General features: G+C 39.7%; 1 protein-coding gene across 1 annotated transcript in view; it reads left to right on the forward strand.

Annotated features, from left to right (window-relative positions):
- Positions 1-12,140: 12,140 nt before the first annotated feature.
- The window catches only part of SLC35F3 (solute carrier family 35 member F3), a 173,577-nt gene continuing 162,281 nt past the window's right edge, over positions 12,141-23,436 (forward strand). Inside the window, exons 1-2 of the mRNA XM_039707720.1 lie at positions 12,141-12,446; positions 12,707-12,936. Of these exons, the coding sequence (XP_039563654.1) occupies positions 12,394-12,446; positions 12,707-12,936 (283 nt within the window). The 5' untranslated portion in view covers positions 12,141-12,393. The remainder of the gene's footprint in view (positions 12,447-12,706; positions 12,937-23,436) is intronic.

The raw sequence follows: 23,436 nt of genomic DNA on the forward strand, positions 1-23,436 counted from the left end.
AAGTAGAGATCAGTGCCCAAAAGCAGCTCCCTTGACACATCAGCTAGGATATTAGTATGCAGGGCTTTTCCACGGCAGAGCTATATTGTAGTTTTGCATGTGTAGACATGAGAAAATCAATACACTCATTGTAATCTTCAAAGCAGTGGAAAACTACAAATGCATGAACAATGGAAAACAGAGCTGCTATTATTCTAACAAGCATGCACCTGGTGGAATGAAGAGGTTTGTGTCTGTGTGGTATTGTTGATTTTCATTCTAATGCTGAACCTTGTAGATATGTTTTACTAAGCTAATATTATCGCATCTTAGACAAATTAGTATATTACATTGCATGAACATGAAGTGCAGAGTAATAGAGTGTGGCAAAATGTGGCAGCAGTAGAACTTTCTACATGAAGCTTTGCACTAAATTCACCTGTCCGAAGCCTTGCTTTTGCTCCATCTGGAGGCTGCAGGCTTCTCTGAAATTAACCTCTCTAAACTCCTAAGAAATGCTATTTTTTACTTATGTCTACTGAGACAACCTAGTGTCTTGATGCTATATAGCACCAAAACTCATTCAACTGGGAATTCCATTTTGGTGCTTGTGCCTGTTGTTACCACAAATAATGCTTTACAGTAACTCAGCATAAATTCGCCAATACTATGATGGTAAATAAGTCTTAAAATAAGGTCCTTCTCTATTTTCCCCTACCCCATTCTTCTTGACAGCAAACTCTTGTGCTGTTGTTTGAATGTCAAACTATTCTTATCTCCAAGGTGAGCTATCTTACTTGACTGCTACTTATAGATTTTTGGGTGGGTTTTTTTGGTTTGGAAAAGTCACGCCAGGTGACTCTATAGTGAAATGTATTACAGGATTACTGTCAGCTGCTGTAAAATGTGCATGCTTGAAGCTTCATTATCATTTCCTGGGTGTTGTGGGTTTGATCTCAGAACTAGGAACTGGGCTTTCACTTCCATGTCAACCATAAGGTTTGGGTGATACTAACTAAATCTCTATCTTAGGGTCTCCTGTCATAATCTGAAAGAAAGTCAAAGCTACCTAGAGCACTGAGAAACGCTGTTTTGATAGAAGTGATTCTTGACTAGACACTGTCGTAGAAGAACTGGTCACATGCAAGTTGAGGCCAGTTCTGCCACCTTCTGCCATAAAGCACCCAGTGTTGCACCTCAGGGATCTCTTTATCTCCAAGGGGGATAGAAATTTAGGAATCACTTCAGTTCAACTTAAAATACATATTGCTAACAATTGTTTTGCAGTTTTAACCAGGTCCTTGATTATCCATTTATATTGCCTGACAGTCTAGAACTAAGCAGTCAATGCGAAGGATTATTGCACTTCACAGTCATGGAGCTGTCACTGGAAAGGATTTATGACTTTGAGTGCCACAAGTGGTTATCTTGTTGCAGATAAGCTGGGACTGTTAATTCATGTTGATAATGTTTATAATTGCCTAGAAATTATTAAACACAGTTTAAACATCTGGCTTCTGGAGAAATGGGAAACTTTTCTTATATGACTCCTCAACCACTACTTTCCACCAATAATATGTTTAGAAAAGGAAGATCTAACACAAGTGCTTATGCATAAATGACTCTCACATTTTGAACCACGCTCATTACAGTTGCATCTAATCATGGTCCATAGAGTTGGGGTGGCAGAGGGAAGAGAGGAAAGAAGACAATCATTTACAGAAGCTTTTCTAGCTTGACAATTAGAGCAGAAGCTGCAGACTAGCCAGAACTAGAAGCTGTGCAATTAATTACCAAGGCCTGAAAACTCCATCTCTTCCCAGGAGACAAACAGAGCTGAAAGTTTCCAGTTGTTCTGTCAAGCACAGAGTGCCCTCACTTCTTATTTGGTCCTTTTCCATGTTCCTGGCTCACTGCTGGAGAGAACAGCCTCCAAACAAAAGCTGTGTCACCTGCCCACCACTCTGCAGCACATGTCAGTCTCATTTTAAGTGATGGTACAGCTCAGCATCCCTACTTAATGTTGTTATGGTGACTGTGGGAACCTAATGCTGAGCACTGCATCTGTCTGCTTCTCTACTGCTAATGATCCTGCTGTGTACAACTTCAAAAGGAACAGAACCAATGGGTTGTTTTTTAAAGCCTCGATGATCAAAGAGGCCAGCGACTACAAAACTGCTCTTCGATTAAAAAATTTATGCTTGAGTTGGATCCCAGGTAGAGGAAGGGAGGGTAGATAAATCTCTTGGTACACCTCTACAGCTAAATCCTTTGTTTATTTAGAGCCTGACCATATTCCTGCAGAAGATGGCAAAAATGCCTCATGTGAGCAGCCTTCAGTGGGGCCCACAACTGGTACAGCAGCTTGGAGAATGAACTGATCAGTGCCATGGTCTGGAGCTAGGGGTGTGTGTGTGTGTGTGTGTGTGCAGACACACATACTTTACTGGGAAGGCACTAACAGAGGGCAAGAACATGTATATGCTGGCACATACCTGGGCAATTTCATATTACAGAATTGCACAGTTCTCAAGGGACGTTTTCCTAGCATCCCTTCAGCTCTCCGTGCCTTTTGCTTAACATTGGCAATTGAATCCATGCAGGTAGAGTAACTTAAAACCAAATAAAGTCAACAGATGCTTAGGAAAGGTATAGAAAAGAAGTGTGGGTTTAAAAAAGGTTTCAAACTCATGTAAAAACTATAATTGATTAGTGAGGAGCATAAGTTTCCTTTTTATCCTCAGCCACAGCCATGAGAGGTCTTACCTCCTTTATATCTCAGGAACTTTCTGTAAATCAGATTAATTGGTCTCTCCCTGACCTTTCCACTATATATTTGCTTGTCTTGTTGGTCTGTGTCGAGCAATACCACAACACAGACAGCACAAGGTGCAGTAAGATGGACCTCAGGTGATAAGCAGGTGCTCCACAGCCATCCTGCCTATTCTAGAACAAGGTAAGACAGGGAAGGCTGGACTTCAGTAGAAAATGGCATGCTGATAATTATTATCAGCGGTGGACAACTATGGGCCCTCTTGTATGGTGCTCAGCTACTTAGATTCCATATTAATGAGTTCTCAAGAGTGTTCACAAAATTTTCATCCCAAAATTTCATTTTTCTGCTTTTGAGTAGTGGGAGGAGGTTCTGGTTTTTTTAGTTTTTTGTTTTGTTTGTTTGGTTTTTTGTGGGTTTTTTTTGGTTTTTTTAGTTTTTGGTTTTGTTTGTTTGGTTTTTTGTGGGGTTTTTTTTGTTTGTTTGTTTGTTTGATTTTTTTTCCCCTTGGTGCTGTTTACTTTTCCCTTGTGATTTGGCTGCTTGTCTTTTGTCATTTTGATGACTGCCTCACTCATGTGCCTGCCTGAGTCCAAGAAGCATTGGGGCAACACACTCAGGCATGTGGTGAGACTACTGAGGATGGTGCTGTGCAAGGCCAGGAGTGGGACTTTGACGATCCTTCTGGGTCCCTTCCAACTCAATATATTCTATGATTCCATGTGGTGAAATTGGAGCCATGGAAGCAGGCAAGCATTGCTCCTCCTAACACGCCCCTGCATTTCAGGCTGCATGGAAATCTCTTTTGTGCTTCATTTTTTATCTTTACAAAACGTCACCAAAGAACCTTCCTGAAAGTTAGTGCTACAAACTGCATTTCTGAAAGGTATGACACAGATAACATTCTGCAGCTCTGAGCTGGCTCATAGGCCAGAGAGCTGATGAGCATACATGAGTAAAGCATGAGAATCAAGAGTAATTAAATTTCATCAGATGAAATGATAACTCTGGAGGGGCGTGAAAGAAGCCTTCATACTTAACCAGAGAATGGGCATTCAGAAAAGGGAAAACAAGTCATTACAAAAGCCCCAGGATTTATTTCCTTTCAATCTTGTTTGACAACTAAAATGTAATAAAATGGAAAAAGCAAGGAGGCCGTAAATAAAGAGGTAGCTATTGACTATGCAATACAAAACACTAAATGGTATAATAGCAGCAACAGCAGCAACACTTCCCTCAAAATCTAATATTGCATCTGTGTTTTTACTGGCGTGATTTTTGCCTGGCACATGAAATAGCTGCTGCCAGTGAGCAATGGATATTAATGTCTCTGCTGTGGAGGAGAGATGGACAAGACTGAATCCATGCTTTGATGTGTGTGTCCTGCTGCTTCCATAATGCTCGTGGAGGCTGCAGCAAACATGCCTAAGCAAAGCACTTTATTGTTTTAGGATGGAAAACTGCTGTTGGTAAAGTGCATGTTGGTTGTGTATCTCTTCAAAGGCATGAGCAGAGCTGAATATTTCTGCTGAGGTTGTTTTTGGTTTTTTTTAATTCGGATGTTAAAAATAGGCTTAAAAAATGGCTTCTGTATACTGCAGTATCTCTGTTTGTGTATAATATTGAAGAATATTATACACGGTAGAGCAAAGAACATCCACAACTACTGGAGGAGGGAGGGAAGGGAGCATGACTTGGCTTTGCAAGGACCAGGTTGTTTTTTATGGACTAATGCAGCCAAAGTGAATTGGAGGCATGGAACAGCCACCTCAATAACTGCATTGTGTGGGTGGGCTTTTGTCTTGAATGGTATCATAGTAACTCACAATTGAGCAGGTGGGAGGAGAAGCCACAAAAAAGGCTCTTTTATATATGACAACAAAAGGAATAAATAAAAATTTTCTCCCTAAGAGATGTCAAAAGCCAGGCTAAAATATGTTGTGATGAGAATTTATTTTGGTTTAGTGGAGAAATATATTTGAGGTTACAAGACAATCATTTTAGTAGTAGCTGAGGGTTAAAACCCTTGTCACAAATGTGTATGAGTACTGAAGGATTGCCTGTAGCTCAGTGCTTAGGAAGTAACAGTGGCTGTGTTTTATTTGGGCTACTTTATTTCTTTTTTAATGTTTATGAAAGTGCATCCAAGGCAATATAAAAATCCCATGTGAGATACAAAAGGTGCAAATTACATCTTCATTGCACTGTAAAGCATAAAAAAGTTGCGGGTTTTCAACTTTTTAATGTGTGAAATCTCAACTGCAGGAGAACAAGAAAAGAAAAATTGTTTATTCTATTTATTTCTCTTTTTAGCTACTTGATAGAACTCAATTTTTTATTTCTGTCAGGCATTAAAAAAATCCAGTTAGGGAGGTTTGCAATATCTTGTTTTCTCTATTTACTACAGATTCTAAATGTCAAGGCTAACATTTTTACTTATTTCTAAAGCCAAATACTAAATTTAAAAAAACCTCACAGTGACCTGAAGAACACTCTGGGGGAGAAACATTCTTACAGATCCTCTGTTTCACACAGCACTGTCATTTCCTGAAGTGCCATGGAGTTCTCTGTCTTAGGAAAACTTGCAATTTTTGTCTTTGGATTACTCTTTCAAGGACAATATTTGTATTGCAAGACAGATAAGGGGAGTGTCCCTTTTCTAATGAAGATATGTAAGCATAATGTGATCTCATCCTTACCTACATGGATGGTGTTAGTTTGCCCTCCTCATATTTATCATGTTAATAGGGCTCAATTTTTCTTTTAATTTTCTCACATTCCCCATTTTTACTTTAATAGGAATTTTGCAAGGGCCAGCAAAGGAAAACCTTTACACAAGGAAAACCTTTAGTTTAAAACTAATAAAGGTAGCCTAGAAAAAGGAATAGAAAATGCACTTTAGAAGAAACATTACCAAGAGAGGAACACAAGGTTCTATGAACTTTTAAGACACTCTTATGTGTTTCACGTAAGCAAAAATAGAAGAAGATATTTGCAATAAAGTTTTCTTGTGGTCACATTTCTTTTGAGAATACATTAAAGCAATTGATCACAAAAAATCATGTCACCCTTCACAATGAGAGCCTACCTGTGAGCTCAGAGACTAGACACTGGAAGCAAGTCTACTAAGCTGGTGAAGTTTCACTGGTATGAAGTAGGTTAATTGAGCTTTGAGGACAACTTTGCCATAAATTTTAATGACTTGAAACTAGTGTGCTTCTGTTGAGAAATGCAGTTGCTTGTGTCTATATATAAAAAAACTATTTCCACCTAGGTGACCAGATACAAAAAATATTTTAACTACCTGGGACATTCACTTTACATATTTAAGTAAATAATCTAAGCACTGTTTCCAAAACAGAAGGTTGAGATCTGTTTTATAGGCTGTTGTGTATTAGGACAATAATGCAATTTACTTGACAATAAATCTTGCTACAGTTATTGTGTCACAGATTAATGATTTTTAACAACAATGATCTCATTAATCTTGATCTTGTGATGTTTTGATAAGCATGATTATGTACACATGCTTTTCATCCACTTTGTCCATATCTTTCTGAGCTGCATTTGCTTATACAGACTGTGAGGCAACAGTTAAAGTGGTATGGTATGGCTGTATCAATTCTTGTAAATGAAAATGTACCTTTAGACCATCAAGTGATGCTAGCATACTTCCAGCTACCAAAAAAGAGAGAAAGAACAACTAAAACACAAAAACCCTGCTAGAGGACATTGGCATATGTGGCTTTTTCAAAACTAAGATTTTGTATCTAGCTTTCCAATCAGCATGCACAGCAAAATAAAGCCTGATGCATTGAATTGCATGTGGAGAAACCATAATATTTAACATATTGTTCTGTGCAGTAAGCAGCTCTAGCATGAATGGGCAGAATGGAAGTCTGGACAGGTAGGACTACAGCTTTTGCAAGGTCATCTTCTCCTGACTCAACCTTTAAGAATATGATTTAAAAGCTTTCTGACTTTCTTCAGCAAATGGCCTTTGGCAGGATTAAGCTGTGCTGCTGCCAATCCAGCTCAATACCAAGCATGTTAATGAGGTGTCTTGGCCTTTTTATTAATTCTACAAGCAGGGTAGTCCATTCAGCAGTGACTGAGAAAGTTTAATCAAATAATCTCATTGTTCCAAATTTATCACCACAATAAAAGAATCTACTAAGGAAATACAAAATGAAAGAACTCATTTTTAATGCTATATCATTTTCCACTAAGAAGCAGTGCAGCCTTGAGGCTCACAGCAGTGCTAATGTTTGTCTCTCTATGGATATGCAGTGTGTAGGGGTGTTGCAATCTGCAGGACAGACCTGCACAGCAAATTGTCTGTCCCTGGTTCTTATTGTGGCTCTCACTAACAATTTATACTCTTAAGAGATTGACTTTTTATAATGAAGTCTTTTGATTTCAAAGAACATCCAGGAAAAGAGTGTAGTGAGATACAGTCTTTATCCATGACATGATGAAATCTATCCATTGTAGGAGACAAAAGGTGAAGAACAGACACTTTTTTGTATATTATGGGGAGAAGCGAGGTCTGAGTTGGTGCAAGAGAATAGTTACAGTAGCTTCCAAAATTAATTCCAAGTCTGGAAAAATAAGTATGGTTAACTTACAAATAGGACTTAAAATGCATACATAGAAGTAAGCAGCTTTGCCCCACGCTTTGGAACCATTTGGCAAAAGTATAATGCTTTTTTGATCTTCTATGCTTCCAGATCAAAAATTCAGCTGTGGGTTTTTTAATGTTTCAGACACATGTGAGGCTTCAAACAGCTGCCATTAATTTTATACAGTAAAAATTGCCTGTCAAATCAGTTTCCAAGTGTTTCTTTCTCTTCAGAAATCTCTCCTGCTGAGAAATCTGTGCAGTCCAAGGCTAGTGACACATTTTTTTGCATTGAAAAAATCCAACTTTAGAAAACACCTTCAAAACTAGAAAACAACTCATAAGTTTATCTGAAGGGTGAGAATTATTCAGTTTTTCTTGAGGCTAGCACAACTTCCAGATAAGCAACTTTGAATATAACATGAATATTGTGCTCTAGTTTGCTAAAGCAACTTCCTTCTCTGAGCACAAATCCTATAAAATTTTTCTTTCATGTTCTTTCTGGAGTCCTTAATTCTCTTTCCTATATCTTCCCCCCTCTTCCTCATTCCCTGCTTGTTTGACTCGCCTCTCAGCAAACCTGTGGCACAAGTGACTAGGAGTCATGCACAGCTAAATACAGAAAACTTGCAGTACCAGTATCTAGCCTTTCCTTAACCTGGGTTTTGTAGCCTGCTATTTCTAGCACAAATAACATGAAATGGCAGAACATGAAGGGATATCAAGGCTGTATAGCATACCAATGGACTTTGAGTTTGACGCTTCTGGCATTTCTCAAGATATGGGACATTGAAGAGGTCTGTACTGTATACTGTATTCTCTCATTAATGCTTCCTACAGTCCTTTTGGGGCTCTTGCTGGAAAAAGGAAATGTTACTATTTTTCTGCTCTTGCTTTTCAGTTTTTGATTGGAACTTGGAAGAGAGGCACTGGCAGGGCTCGTATGCCACTAAGACATGATGAGTTGTCCTAATTTTTTTATGCACTTCTCATCTAACAATGGATGTCAAAACAAAAAATAGGTCTATTTTCTATTCCAAATATAAAGGACTTCTATTTTCCACTGTGCCTGTCAAAGAAAGAAAGTGAACAGTTTATATTCAACCACTTCAAAGTAGCAGATTAAAATCAGCTTTCTATTAAAGCAGCATACCTCCCAGGAACTGGGACACTAACTGTGTATGGCCCTTCCGAACTATAACAGCTAGATTGTGATTTCCAGAGCTTTCCAGGTGCTTTCAGCAAGGTGTCATGACAAAAATTCTGATGCTTATTTGCTTTTGCCATGCATTGCAGGGGGATCAGAGCAATGTGAGAGCTCATGTAAAAAAATTTGCTCCCACTTGTCTTAAATTCATCTGACTGCTTTCTCAAGCACAGTGTTGGTTTCTCTACTTGAGAGAGCAAGGGTGATTCTGTCAGAGGTGGTCAGGCTGACTTTTGCTTCTCATTCAGTCTTCATTTGACCATTCTCTGCCTGCTGCATCAGTTTTTCTTGGTTCTCTGGATTTATTTCAACCATTTCAAGATGGTATTAAATATTTTAAAAACATGAATGCAAGCAAATAACTAGGATGGACTAAACAGGTTCTGCTTTTTTTGTTATTGCTGCTGATTGAAAATATTTTGTACATGAAATGCATTATGCTCAAAGTTGCATTCCTGTTCAATCTGAACATGCTACACTGATAGTCCCATGGATAGAGCTGGAGTCATTTGGGTTATGCAGCAGCATTATATTCATGTGGATGTCAAATTTGACCCCAGCTGAAGAAAATGAATAGCTTTGCCATTCAGCATTTCCATATACTATATAGGACTTTTATCACATATATTGTATTTCTGTCCAACACCCAAATATCCTGAGGCAGGAACATCTTATTAATGGCTCGGGCTTATACCTTCAGTGCTAAATATAAACATACTAAGAAGCAGGACTATGCATCAAATGCAGAATAATTGGAGAGAAGGGCACTTAGGTCCTTCCCTGCTTAAGGAGGGAGCTAATTTGTCTTCTAAAGACTCAGGTTCTAAGGCTGATTTTTATGAACTGGGAAACAAGGACCACATCAACTTCATGCTGGTGTTTATGCAGAAGTGATTGTTTTGTTGCCTGATGAAACATTGTTGCTACCTTAGTCTAGTATGTCAGAGAATCTTTTAAATATAAAACTCTTCTCTTGGGGTGGGAGTTGGGAGAAATAAAAAAATGCATGTACCATTCTCATGAAATGAGTAGTATTTTGATAAACGTAAACTTTCATCCCAGAGAATCTTCTGGCAAGCTAGTATTGATGGGAGGTGAAAATAAATACAGTTTAAATTATATTTTCCTTTGATATGGCATCACACTGTAGACAACAATGCTAATATATCTTAATGGCTGTGCCTTTTAAGAGCTGAATATCAGTCAAGCGTATAATTTCATGTTGTCTGGAAAAACATAAAAAGGAGTATCTAACAGGACAGAACAAGGAACCACACTCTAGAATAATTACTTATTGTTCCCTTGCTATAGAGCTCTATCTTTTAAAAAAATACAGTTTCCTAACCCTTCTGTGTTTGAATGATTGCAGGTGTTTTACTAAAGTAATAAACTCTCACTAGTGAGAGGTGCAGAAAGCTGTTCATAGTGGCTCTAGCTTGGTGCTGCATACCATTTTGCCCACTGTTCCCAGAGTACGTATATTCTGCTTAGCAAATTTTTTTCTTTACACTTTGTGGAATTGCTAGACTACTACAAGACTTCCTTCTCCTTTTATTAAAAGTCTTAAACAGCTCCATAAATCTACAAATTCCAAGTCATGTGGAATCCCATACTTTATGCTTTATTGTCCAATACCATATTGTAAAATTTCAGTTTTAGCTACAATGCTTGAACATAATTAAAATTATATACATGAGAATTTTACTTGCATGTCTCCAGCAACGGCTGTTTTTAAAGAACAAACATCACTTACAGCAAGGTTTGGTAAGATCCTAAGATGTAGCTGTTGCTAGATGTTGCTGTTGCGTCTTACAAAATTTTGAAATGTCATCTTTATTAAATGTTTCAGTGAACTTTAAGATGTTCACTCCCATGCATTTTTTTCCCTCTCTTGCAAGATGCATGCTCACTTCAAGTTTGTCAGTGCTGCCACCCAAGCTGTTCAAAGTCATTTGTGTGTGTGAGAGGAGAAACACCCATCCGTCATTTCATTTACACCTTGGGATGACAGCAGCTGGGGAGGAATAAAACAGCTGAAAAATTTTTATGGGATAGAAGAATAAGATGGTTCTGGCATATCAAAGTAGATACGTGTGTAATAGGGTCTCTGACTTCCACAGCCACTTTCTGGTGCTAGAGAAGATGGGCAGCTAAACACATCAGTGATGAAGGCAAAATTTCTAGCAGAGCTGAACCAGCCTGTGCTAGTTTGCAGCAGCCTATGCCAAGAGGCAGGTGAGTGCTCAGCAGGTGTCAGTCACTATTGGCTGCTCAACAACATTTGGCTTCCTTCATTATTGGAGCCTTTGCTGGCTCTGAGACTGTTTTATTTCTGGACCTATAACATAGAGGAATTTTACACTAGATAGATGCAGTATTATGGGAAAATCTCAGAATAAATCCTATCCTTGTCCACTACTTAAAGCCAGAGAGAGCATGAACCATGAACCGTGCATACCGAACGGTGCTGGTCCAATGATGGCCTTGGGAGGCCTGACTGAAATGATTAATCCCATTCCTGCCTGTTATCACCATTCCTGCCCTAAATGCCCTAAAGAGACCTAAATCAAGACAGTGATCAGTATCCTTAGATTTAGTGAGCACTGTGTTTTTATCTCCTCATCTTAACCAAAATCACCCTTCTGCACTGATTTGTGCACTCTGCAAGGGTTTCTGTCATTACTGGTAGGCAGAATCAAGCACCTGCACTATTACCCTCTGTTTGCAGTATTGGACCACTGCTGTTCATCTGTAGTGGATTTTGGAACCGGCTTCCTCAACAGCAAACATTTTTCCCCTTCACAGGCTCAAAATAAGGGTTGGAGAGGAAATAAAGTTAGTGTTTTATTCAATACATGTATATTTAAGATGATAATTAGTTTGATTTTCATCTGCTGGATATTTTTTTTACTTTCCCTTTCTCATAATGGTGCAGTGATGCTGTAATGTTCTCTTCAGTGACAGTGAAAGGTTGCATTTCACTGATCCAGCTCACTTCCACATTTGATACCTTGGTGGTTTAATGTTCCCAGTAAACTGAGCTAGTGAAGTGGTGAAAGGTAACAACCTTTTCTCCTTGGGTTTGATTTTTACCCCCTTCCAAATATATATGGATACATATATACAAAACTCACTTTGACTTCAACTGTCTATTCTTCTAGGTGACCAAGTTTTGCCCAAGAATCCATTATCAGATTTTAATCTTATTTGTCCGTGAATGAATTCTTTGCACAAGATAACATCTATGATCACATGTTCATTTAAACTTAACTGCATGTTTGCCACTTAAGTAAAAAGTAAAGGTGAGTTGGTAGAAGGCTGCGTGACGCCGGTGCTGGTTCGGCAGCCTTAGTGGGGTAGCCAGGTGGGTCCCCTCGTCAGATGGGCTCCACGGCCACTTCAGAGCCGGCCCTGCTCGGGCTGTCCGGCCCCTCCGCACCGCTCCGAGCTTGTCCCCACCGAACAGCGGCACGAAGGGCTTCGCCGCGGGGCCGGGCGGGCACACCGGGAGGCTGAGGCCGCCCAGGGGGTGAGGCCGCCCGTGAGGGTGAGGCCGCCCCGCCCCGAGGCGGCAGCGGCTCGCAGGCGGCAGCGCTGGCCCGCCCGTCTCCGTCCCTGCATCCCTGCCCGCCTCTCTCCCTGCCCGCCTCTCCCGCCGGGGCCAGCGCCAGCCCGGGGACCCTCTGCCACGGGGGCGCCGCCTTCCCCCGCTCGCTCCTTTCCTTCCTTTCCGCTTCTTACCCGGCCGGTGAGAGCCGCCGGCTCGCCCCGCCGGGAAGCCTGGGCGCCCCCCAGCCATCGCTGCTGCTCCCCATGGGGATCCGGGAGTTCCCCAACGGCTCCGCGCGGGGCAAAGCCGCCACGCTGTGAGTACCCGCGGGGCCGGGCGGCCGGCCGGGGGGACGGGGGCACCCCACACCGCCCCACCTCACCTCACCCCGGCCCGCGGCGCCGCCCGCTCCCGGGGGTCGCTCCGGTGGAGGGCGGCGGGGAAAGTTGTGGGCGCCGCGGGCCCGGGCCGGCTCCCCTGCCGGCGGGGTGCCCGCTGCCAACTTCGCCCGGGGCCGGCGGAGGGCGGCGGCGCTGGCGGCGCAGCCCCGGCTGACGCCCCTCTCCCGACCCGCAGCGGCATGCGGCGCTCCCCCGATGTCAGCCCCCGGCGGCTGTCCGACATCAGCCCGCAGCTGCGGCAGCTCAAGTACCTGGTGGTGGACGAGGCCATTAAAGAGGACTTGAAGTGGTCCCGCTCCGTGGAAGACCTCACCAGCGCGTCCGTGGGGCTCACCTCCATCGAGGAGCGCATCCTCCGCATCACCGGCTACTACGGCTACCAGCCCTGGGCCGCCAGCTACAAACGTGAGTCCCCGGCACGGACGGGCGCGGGGGGTTGCCGGAGCGGGGCGAGCGGGCGCAGCCCGGAGCCGGCAGAGGGATGTGGGTTCGAGGGGCCGATCGCTTTACCGTGGAACAAACCTCGCTCCGTGGAGGGAAGGAAGCGCTCTCACTCTCGGCGAAGATTTCTCTGCCCGTGTTGCCTTAGTCCTTTGGCAGTGGCTCGTTCACGAGAGAGTGGTGCTAAGAATGATGACAGCTAAATCCTGCTAAGAAAATAGGTCAAATATTTGTCTTCATGTTGCAGGCACACTTAGCGACGGTGATTACCGTGGGTTGACAGCTCTGTAAAAGCCCCTGCACGATCATGAACATATCATTTCCACAAGTAAAGCATTATCAGTGTGTGTTTCTGTTGTTTTAGGAGAAAATTTCTGTCAAATTTTCACAGCACTTGAGCTGAATGATCGGTCCTTTCCTATGTCGAGTGGAGCTGTTTCTTCCGTATGCATACACTTGAGAAAGAAACTTCAAATGCTAACGATATGAAGAGAAGTGTAGCTGTATTCCATCACATACATGATTTACAAAGGAAGCATTGCCTCAAGTCATTGTAATATATCAACTAGTACTTTTTGTGTATTTTTTGTCCATCTTTCATCATGTTTATGTCAATTGTATGCATTAAAAAGTTCTAGAATAGTTTACCAATTAATTGAAGTTATAACATTATTTTGGTTGTTTTAAGGTCGTTTGAAATATCACAGGGGTTTTTGTTGATAAAAGGATTCTTCTGTAACAGAAATCATTGCTTTGCTGGAAACACTACCTCTGATAAAGTGGTTGTTTTTATATTGTACTTCCCTACGTATTAAGTGCAAATGTTCTGAAATATTTACTACTGGATTATCTGTTTGGCAGTGTGATTAATAATGGAATAGGATGATATAAGAATGCATAGCACACAGTACTTGTTCAGTTTTTCTCTGAGGGAGAGCTGGTCCTGATTGCCTGAAAATAGGACTTTACTAATAAATATTCTAATACTCTTCTGTGAGAGCCCTTTTTTTTTTCTTTGATTGCAATTATGACAGAAATATCAGATATTTTCTACTTTACTCACTAGGAGTATGGTATTTCTATAAGAGCAATTCCAGTGCCTGGATTTGGGCTGTTCTTGAGAGTAAAGCTTATTCAGGCCAGTTTTAAAGATCAGATCATATGTGGATGCCAGACTGAGTTGGATGTTAATGGTTCTATCTGACAGAGTGACTAATAGTCTAGCTGAAGTCACACTGAGCTGCTATGGCTGAACCTTCTGAAATAATAAAGGTCATGCTGGCTCCTCAATTATAACCTATTTGTTGAAATTTATAACTCTGTCTGAAAAAGTTAATAGCAAGCCTAAGCCTGCTATTCTGGTTACATTTTTTCTCCTAATTCGATCTGAATAACAAAATTACATACTTGAGTTATAGTGGTGGGGGATAAATATACAAAGTGTCTGAGTTTCATAAATGTATGTCTAAAAATAATAGGTTATGTGAATGTGTTTCCAGTTTAAAATCTGAGTTACTAGGAGCATAGAAGGACTCGTAGAAGAAAAGATACATCTCTACAGCATGGTTTAAGGAGAGCCATGTTGTTCTGAATCAGCTGAATAGCTGACTGAATAGGGTATATCGTCTAAAGTGGGAAGACAACTTTATCACAGCCTCTTTGAAACATCTTTGTTTTCAAAGTTGGGCTGATGTCTAATTTTGTGATTGGACTTTTCTTGTGACTTTGCAGTTAGAAAACGGCAAAGTTTCTATTTATTTGTAAATAAAAAAAATTGCAAATAAATTTATTTATTTGTAAATAGAATTTTATTTGGCTGAAGTACTGCGAACAAATTATTTTCGCTAAGCTTGGATTGCAACCTGGGTACTTTTTGTCATCTTCTTTTGCATCCCTGTAGACAATTGGATGCACTATGATTATAATTATGGACTGCATTAATAATGGACCTGCTTTGCAGTAAAGAAGTCCATAATATGGTCTGATTTAGATTTATGTAGTCTATCTCTCTTGGTGACATTCTTTTTATTGTAACTAAATTGCCTGAGTTGCCTGTAGGGTCAGATCTACCTCTTTTGCACTGCAGTGTATTCCTTTTGTACTTCATTTAGACTCTTTATATATATATATATAGCTGTATGGATGGATGTATAAAATTGTTTGAGAGATTCAGAAGGCTTTTGCTTATTTCATTGTTTTTGTTTTAGCAAAACTCCATTAGGAAAACTACCACTGATAAACTGAGATAGTGTTACCACGACCCCAAAACTTGCTTCGAGAACAATTTGAAACATACCAGGATGCCTCAAGGTTATGTAGCAACTCCAATATTTACTATTCTTATAAATTGGTTGGAAAGATATGAGGAAGAAGTGAAAATGTGCTTAAGGCACAAACTGGTCTGGATTGGACAGAATGAAAAAGGACTTGTAACATTACTCTAGGGAGATCTGTCCTAGGCAGGTGACTCGCTGAAATGTCAATAAATGTCATTCAGTTATCACAAAACAGAAGCCTCACGTTTCCTGAAAATGCTAAAATTACCTGCCAACTTTCACATTATATTGGCTGGTGATTTTGGGACTGTACACAGCTCAGGGAAGACCTCTGCTGTTTGACTGCACTTGCAAGCCAGATTTTAGGAACTGGAATAATATAGTGTAGTTCCTGTGTGTTAGGATGCCTTCAGCAAATTTAGGGTAATTATGGTTCTCAAAAAAATATTTCTGGAGGCTCTGAGATGAGCAAGGAGAAAGAGTACAGGCAATCTGTAAAGAGCCTCAAGAGTTTTTGCTGTGTAGGGTAATTATGGTTATCTGTTCTCAAAAAAATATTTCTGGAGGCTCTGAGATGAGCAAGGAGAAAGAGTACAGGCAATCTGTAAAGAGCCTCAAGAGTTTTTGCTGTTTAACTTAAAGAGGTTGAAACGAAAGTATTGGAAAGTACTGGCACATGTTGTTTAGGCAGGTAGACAGGTTTTGTTCTTATTGTGGTCATAAGAGAAAAAAGACAGGAAAAGAAGCTGAAAAGACATCAATTAAAGACTGATAGAAAAAGAAATAATATTGAAGAAAACATGTAATTTATTTTTGAGATTAAGATTTTAAGGAATTATAATGGCAGTAATAAGATCTAGAATTGTGATAAAATGGGAAACATGCTGGAGGTAATATTAAACTTCATTATCCAAAATTTGACTTAGCCCCTCCTTAGGCTGTGAGGAGACTTTTCTTGAGGGTTTCTTGTTCTTCCCTCCGTAGCATCTGCCAGCCTTTAGAAAGAGCAGTGTTCTAATGTGGTCTAATCTGGTAGTTCTTATTTTTCTGAATTCTTTGATTTCCAGGGTAACTAATTATGTGGTTAACTGCTCTACAGTCTAAATCAAATATTCATATGTGTCCCATGGGGAATATTTTGCAGAATGTGATTTGATTTTTCAAATATAAAGGCAGAGGGGAAGAAACAGATAAGATGCAGTCAGATTGCAGAATCATACCCTTATGTAGCTACAGATGTAACAGAGCTCAATATTTGTGAAATTCTCATTATCAGTAACAGGTATGTTGACTTTCATTTTTTATCTTTAGTTAGAACATAGGGATCAAAGGCTTTAATAAAAAAGCCCCCAAAACCATGCCATGAGATTTGCAGATCCCACTGACAGTCTTTTTGTTGCATGGAGATGAAGCTGTTGTTAGAGCTGTATTAGCACTGCTGTTCTCTTCCATGAAGGTTATGTGAATTCTCATGATTTCTGCCTCTGGAAGCCTGGGACCTCAGTTGAAGAACAGAGGCAAGTTTGGAGGTCTTTAGTTAGAACATAGGGATAAAAGGCTTTAATAAAAAGCCCCCAAAACAATGCCATCCCACTGAGATTTGCAGATCCCACTGACAGTCTTTTTGTTGCATGGAGATGAAGCTGTTGTTAGAGCTGTATTAGCACTGCTGTTCTCTTCCATGAAGGTTATGTGAATTCTCATGATTTCTGCCTCTGGAAGCCTGGGACCTCAGTTGAAGAACAGAGGCAAGTTTGGAGGTGAACTGCCATATTTAAAGTTTCCATTTCACAGTATTGTCAGTTGGAATTAGTTTTCTAAATATTTTTCAAAGTATAGTTCCCTTGGAGCTTTTCTGTACTTGAGAAATACAGGTGTCACAAAACTCTTGGACTGCCCTCCTGGTCACTATGGAAGACTTGTCTATTTTAATGATTGTAGCAATTGGCAGGGTGCTTGTTTCCACAGGAAATGTTCACAACCATCACCTTTGCGAAGCATTAATTTTTCCTTAACTAGGTCTATTTTCTGGTGATTCAATATCACAGGGTGTCATTATGTGATTAGTATTTTAAATACATTCACGTGGGCTTGAGCCAGCTATCCCTATTTTGCAATCTTCTTCCTACAGATCACCTGCTTCTACTCCTTGTTTAAGATTAGGGTCTTTCTTTCAAAGCAGGGACTTTTGTATATCCTTAGCATGTGTTCATAAATACAGACTTATTATGGACAAATAAGGATTGTATGGTCCTTGGCCTTCTTCATTTATTTGCTTACATTTTTTGTGTGCTTACAGATGTTTCCATACCTGCAGGAAGAAGAGAATGGTATGTAGTTTTAACTCTTCTCAGTTCTGTTTATTAGGAATTGACCACTGTCTGTGGATCACAGCTTGTGAACATACATTTCTCTAGGACTTCCACCTTGTGAATAATTCCAGGTTGTCCAGTGATAACTTTTAAGAGACATGATGTTCAGGTGAAAGGGAAAGATTGTGTCCACTAAATAAAGTTCTCTGGCTTTGCTTCTCCCTGCTACTTTAAATATTAATTTTCATATTTTTCATGTTTCTTTGTAGTTATTTCAGCAGCAACAAAATAAACCATATAATTTTAATGCACAAATTTCAATATAGTACTCATCCAGTGTGTAGCACATTAGGTCTTGACCTGAATGTGGAATTTAAGTGCTGTCACCAATATCAGAAACACACTGGAACATAATGGCTGAATAGCCTGAAGATTGCTCAGAAAGCATAATTGTCTGAGTATGCCAATCACAGAATTATACCATAGAATGATTTGAGTAAGAAGGGACATTTAAAGTCATCTAGTTTCAAACCCCCCTGCCATAGCCAGGAACACATTCACTGGACCAGCTGGGTGAAATCCTAATCCAGATTTGCCTTGAACACTTCCAGAGATGGGGTACTTCTAACTCCTCTGGGCAGAGTGTTCCCAGTTATAGGTTTTGAGAGCCTTTCAAGGTGAGAGTTTGTTGTTGGTTTTAGCTAATTACACGTATGAGCACTTTTAAATATTAGAGTATCAGTTATACAGCTAAAGACCAGTGTTTCCAACTGATCCCCAGTGTTCCTCCTTGTGATTTTTTTTTTCATGATCCATTGAATGCTGAAATTTCACAATTGCTAAAAGCAAATCCAGTGAGGATATGAATCAAGAGAAATTTGTGCAAATACCATTTTCATGTATTTGCATCTGAGGGAGAATTTAACTTACTTTTTGAGGTGATGTACTCCAGAAGTTCAAAGACATAAGTTGAAGACTATAATTTTCTCTGGGGAAAGCCATTTTCAGGCCAACTATAAGCAATTAATTTAAACTGCTTGCTTGCTTTCCAGTGCATAAATACTGAAAGTAATAAGTTTATAACTAATGCAAGCCTTGGTGGTATCATTCATGTTGCTGTTTCTGAGGTCAAATGATTATGTGAGAATCTTGCTTTTCAGGTGAAAACATGGAGTCAACTCTAGGTGCTGGTAACCAGTTGCTTGGTGCAGCTATTCAAAGTTTCTCTTCCCAGGGTCAATCTATAGTTCAACAGTCCTTCTACAGTACCCAATCTGTAGGTCAGCACTGAAGCTTAGAACATGAATAAAAATATGTGCTTTATATATATGTATATATATATATTTATTTTTTTTTTAAATATAGGCTTATGGTGTCTGAGGCCTGATTTATTTCTAGTCAATGGTCTTCAACTCCTCATTGTCAATAGTAACATCAGTAATTGTTATGTTACCAAGAACACCTAAGAAAACAGAGGAGAACCTACAGGCGGAATAAAGCGATGGTGATGAATGGTATTGCAGATGTAAAAGCACTGTGGTGGTGGTGTTTCAAATGTTGTTTCAAATGTTGCAGTTCTCTGCTGCAAGCGAAACCTACAAAACCTCCGTGGTGATACATGGACCAGGGATATTCCTGACATATCCACGACTGCTCACGCAGAAACTTCTTAGGCAGTTCCCTCATTACGTAGTAGTAACTGTGGCTGAGAAGAGTTGTCCCCAGAAACAGTCTCTTTAAGTATTTCAGAGACCTCATCACAAGTCTGTTTGCATCCCAAATACTACAGGATATATTTCTCGTTTGAAAGAGAAGCCATTGGCTCTCCTGGGGTTTAGGTCTCTGGGTGGTCTTGCAAGTGAGAATGAGCACAATTTGGCACCTGAGGCAGGCCAGAGCAGTACAGGTGCTGAGTACTGAGCAACTGCGAAGACACCAGGTGAATATTTTTTAAAAAACCCTTTCAGAATCTTCTTTTTCAAGACAATTCCAATGGAGAAGGACCATGGGGGTTCTTAGGCTTTTGAAAATTGGTAAAACTTTTTTGACTAGTACATAGTAGAAAACTGGTTCCTGTTACAATATAGAGCTCAATTAATCACAAACTTTAAGTCTTAAATTTCTTGCTGGCAAGCCAAGCAAGTTCTCATTTAAACTGGTTTTTTAAACATTTTTGATTGTTTAATAAATATTTAGTAAATTATAAATGTTTAGTGAATATTTAGTAACTTGTTTACTTAACAGTTTTAATTGTGTAGTGTTAAGCAACCACCACTTTTAACTAGGCAGATGAATAAATATTTTGTGGTTTGTATCTTGTTTTCATAGTGAGAAAAATTAAAAGTACGGCCTGCAAAATAGACCATCTTTTTTTTGTTTGTTTGCTGTTTAAACAAATTAATTCATTGCTTTCAGCTTTTTTTCAGTGCAGCTTTAATTGCATGTCATCTTCAGCCATTTATGCAAAACAGTTCATGGGACAGCAATTAAGAATCTGTTGATTTCCAGCATTCATTTTATGCCCTTAATGAATGTTATCATTGAATGCTGCTGTGTTAGAAAAATGCCACTGAAGACTCCACCATGAAAAGCTACTGCTAAACCTAACAGTACATCTTTGCAATGTCAGGGCCCATGTTAACAGTTTTGAAGAGTGATACCTGGCATTTGAGAATCCTTCTGCTGGAAAACTGCATTTATGTATTTTTTTAAAATAGAAATGTGAACATGTTCACTAATCAATAATAATAGATTGTTGTTAAAAATAGATACTACTCTGAATTGATATGGAATAATGAGGGAGCAAGTTAATTTTGAAAAAATAATTTGGAAACTATCAAGAATTATGAATGAATGCTTATTTTTGGAACTATTTTTATTGCAGACTCTTCCTAGGGGTAAATTTCCGTAATAGTTCTGAAGTGCACTGTGTGATGGATCTTTGCAACTTTAATTTTTTTTAATAGAAACAATTAATTGCCCAAGATAATAGTATTGAAATCAGACTACAAAGCTTGTGTTGTTGATATCCTACCATGATATCAGACACTGGAGTGTTACTGAAACATAAAGCCACAAAAGGACAATGACCAGCAATGCTCATTAGCTTAAAAGCTAATTTTAATAGATTCTAGCTCATGTCAGTGCTTTCTTCAAGGTGAATTTTTGTGCCATAACCTCTCTTCCATATAATGAAATGTTTGTGTTTCATATTCCTTGTGTAAATTGCTGATAATTTCTGCCATTTACTTTAGATAAAATAAGCCTCAAGAGAAAGAGAGAGATGGCAACGAGGTATAGTTGAATCAGGTGATCCTTAAGGTCCTTTCCAACCTTGTTCTATGATTCTAATCATTGTTCTATGATTCTACAGAAAAGTTATGTAAAAGTCACTTTGGCCCTTTGGTAAGTGCTGTCCTTTGGAACACGAGGGTGTAGTTCAGTCCCTCTTGCTGTTTTGGAAGCTGAAGCCGTAGACTTTCCACTGTTGCTTGTGAATGATGACTACTCTGAGAACAGTGATAAAATGAGCACTTCTGTTCTTAGTAATTTATCTGCAGATCATGGTTCCTACCTAGGCAATAGCTTAACTTCATGTGGTTCATCTTGTTGTAGAAACCACTTCCCTGAGTATTTATGATTCCCTCTTTGTCTTGACTAGGCACATGTTCTTTCATCCCTCAGTGTATCCTTGGAAGAAAAAAAGATGCTATGATTGTGTGTGGAAGACCATAGGGAAATATTTTCTTTATGAACCACTACTTGAAGTAGTCCTTAGACAGAAGGGATGCAGCAGAGATATCCCAGGTTTCATTTTCTTCAGAATTTGGGAAGCTTGTTCTCCACTCAGTCATCTCCCCTTATTAAAAAATACATCTCAATGGTTCCAGACACCTCCATTTTTCTCAGGAACTTGAGAGCTAATAAGGTTCATTTTTTTTAACCAAATGTGCCTTATTTTGTTTTCTGTCATTTTGTTTCCATGAGTGTATCTGGCCAATATAGGAATTGGGTTGTTTTCTGAGAAAGGCTCTTCCAGCAGTGTTGGAATTTAGGTAGCCTCACATTTAGGAAAATAACAGTGACATCACATAGCCGATAGGCTCTGTTAACTCAGCAAGCCAATCATCTGAGGCAAGGAAATTTGAATATTTGAGTCTCTCCAGGATAAGGGAATGAAACTGGCTTCTAGTGAAATTATAAGGTCTTAATCTTGCAATTAAAGTTTCTTTTTGCTTTGCTGTAACTGGCCTCTGTCAGATAATTCATGAAAAGTGCCTTTTATGTCTAAAGGAAGAAAACAGTTTTCATTTCTGAACACTGGTGCAGATTCCTATTGATCCCATTGCAATATAAATATTGTGGCAGAGCTGATCCAATAGTGACAACCCCAAAGGGTTGGGTTTTTTTCCTTGACTCTTACATCAGAAATCCCACAAATTTTGTCCTTTTCCTTGCGATCTCTTCACACCAGCTAAGGTACAAAAGTAGTGGAAATTGACCTGCTTGTCCACTCTCCAAGTTGAGCAGGCCAAGTCATTCCATCCTTAAGCTCACTGTTGTGCTGTTTGTAGTTCTGTGGCAGCCTGGGGGCTCTGCCTCCTCCAGGACATCTTGCTTTGGCTTTGCCAGATCTGTGCAGTTGTGTGAACAGAGCATAGGTCTGTGCTCAGGTGGGAAGTGAAGCAAGGGCCTGCTCCTTCAGAGCTGATGAGCTTGGGTGAGGATGCTGATGGTGTATTCATGGTCCTGTCCTGAAAGCCTGGAGTTCTCTTACCATTTTCAAACAGTGACTGCTTTCCAGACAATCTAGTTCCTTGGGTGTTCAGTAGAAATTTTCTGCTTGCAAAATTTTGCCCTACTTGAAATATGCAGTGCCAGGATTAATATCAGTGGTGCAGTGTTTGCACCGTGAAACAGGACATACAACTTCATGGCTTTATGATTCTGTTGTGCCTCCTGCTCACCTTATGCAATGTTTTTTGAAACTTTAAAACTGATTTAATTGACATGCAGCCATTTATTTTGAACAAGTGAAGATGGTATTCATGTTTACTTTTTAAGGTTAGATGCTAGCTACTGCTTATGGTTTTGGTTAGCACTTTCCATGGAACAGAAATTACTGACAGAAACCATTCTTCCTTGTGCTTCTGCTGAAATGATTTTTTGCTGCATAGCATTTAGTGGTCTACTGGCCTGGTAACTTCTCAGTTGTGGGTCTTTCTTCGCTTCAGAAACAAGACATTTATAATGAAAAGAAATATGTTTGGAAGTTACGAGAGGCTAGTTAAAGAGAAGAAATTACAAAATAATGTAAAGGCAGGAAAAGGAATTCAAGAAACAAACCCCTTAAAGTCAGTGGAGCCATGGAAAATGTCTTTAATTAAATCAGGAGATTTCATTACTTTCAAGCTGAGCAAAATGAGTGAGAGAAGAGCAGAAAGGCTGTTTGGTTTTTTTTTACAGATTTGGCTTCCTGACACTTCTACATCATATGTTGTGACTAGAGGCCTCTGTTTTTCAGGATAGCTTGTATTTCAGCTATTTCTTACATACATTGCAAGTGTATTCCATGGGCCTGAATTTGGGAGCTCGGGTTTCATGTAAGTCAGAGATTATGCCCAGACAAGGTGAATTCTGGTGCATTCAGGAGTTCAAAAATTATTTAAATTTTTCAATAGACGTGAGAATGACAGATGGGTCTTGACTTGGAAATGAACATAAGCTCACATTCGTTTATTATTGTAGGTATAGTGTGGGACTCCTATGTACAGCCACATGAACTTTCTTCCAATATATGGGAAGTAAAGTCCTCTTTATCAGTCTGGGAAATTATATGAGTTGGAATGAAAACTGGGTTAACATGAAGGAATAGA

The sequence above is a fragment of the Passer montanus genome, unplaced genomic scaffold (genome assembly GCF_014805655.1).
Source record: "Passer montanus isolate IOZ18808 unplaced genomic scaffold, ASM1480565v1 scaffold2, whole genome shotgun sequence".
Taxonomy (NCBI): domain Eukaryota; kingdom Metazoa; phylum Chordata; class Aves; order Passeriformes; family Passeridae; genus Passer; species Passer montanus.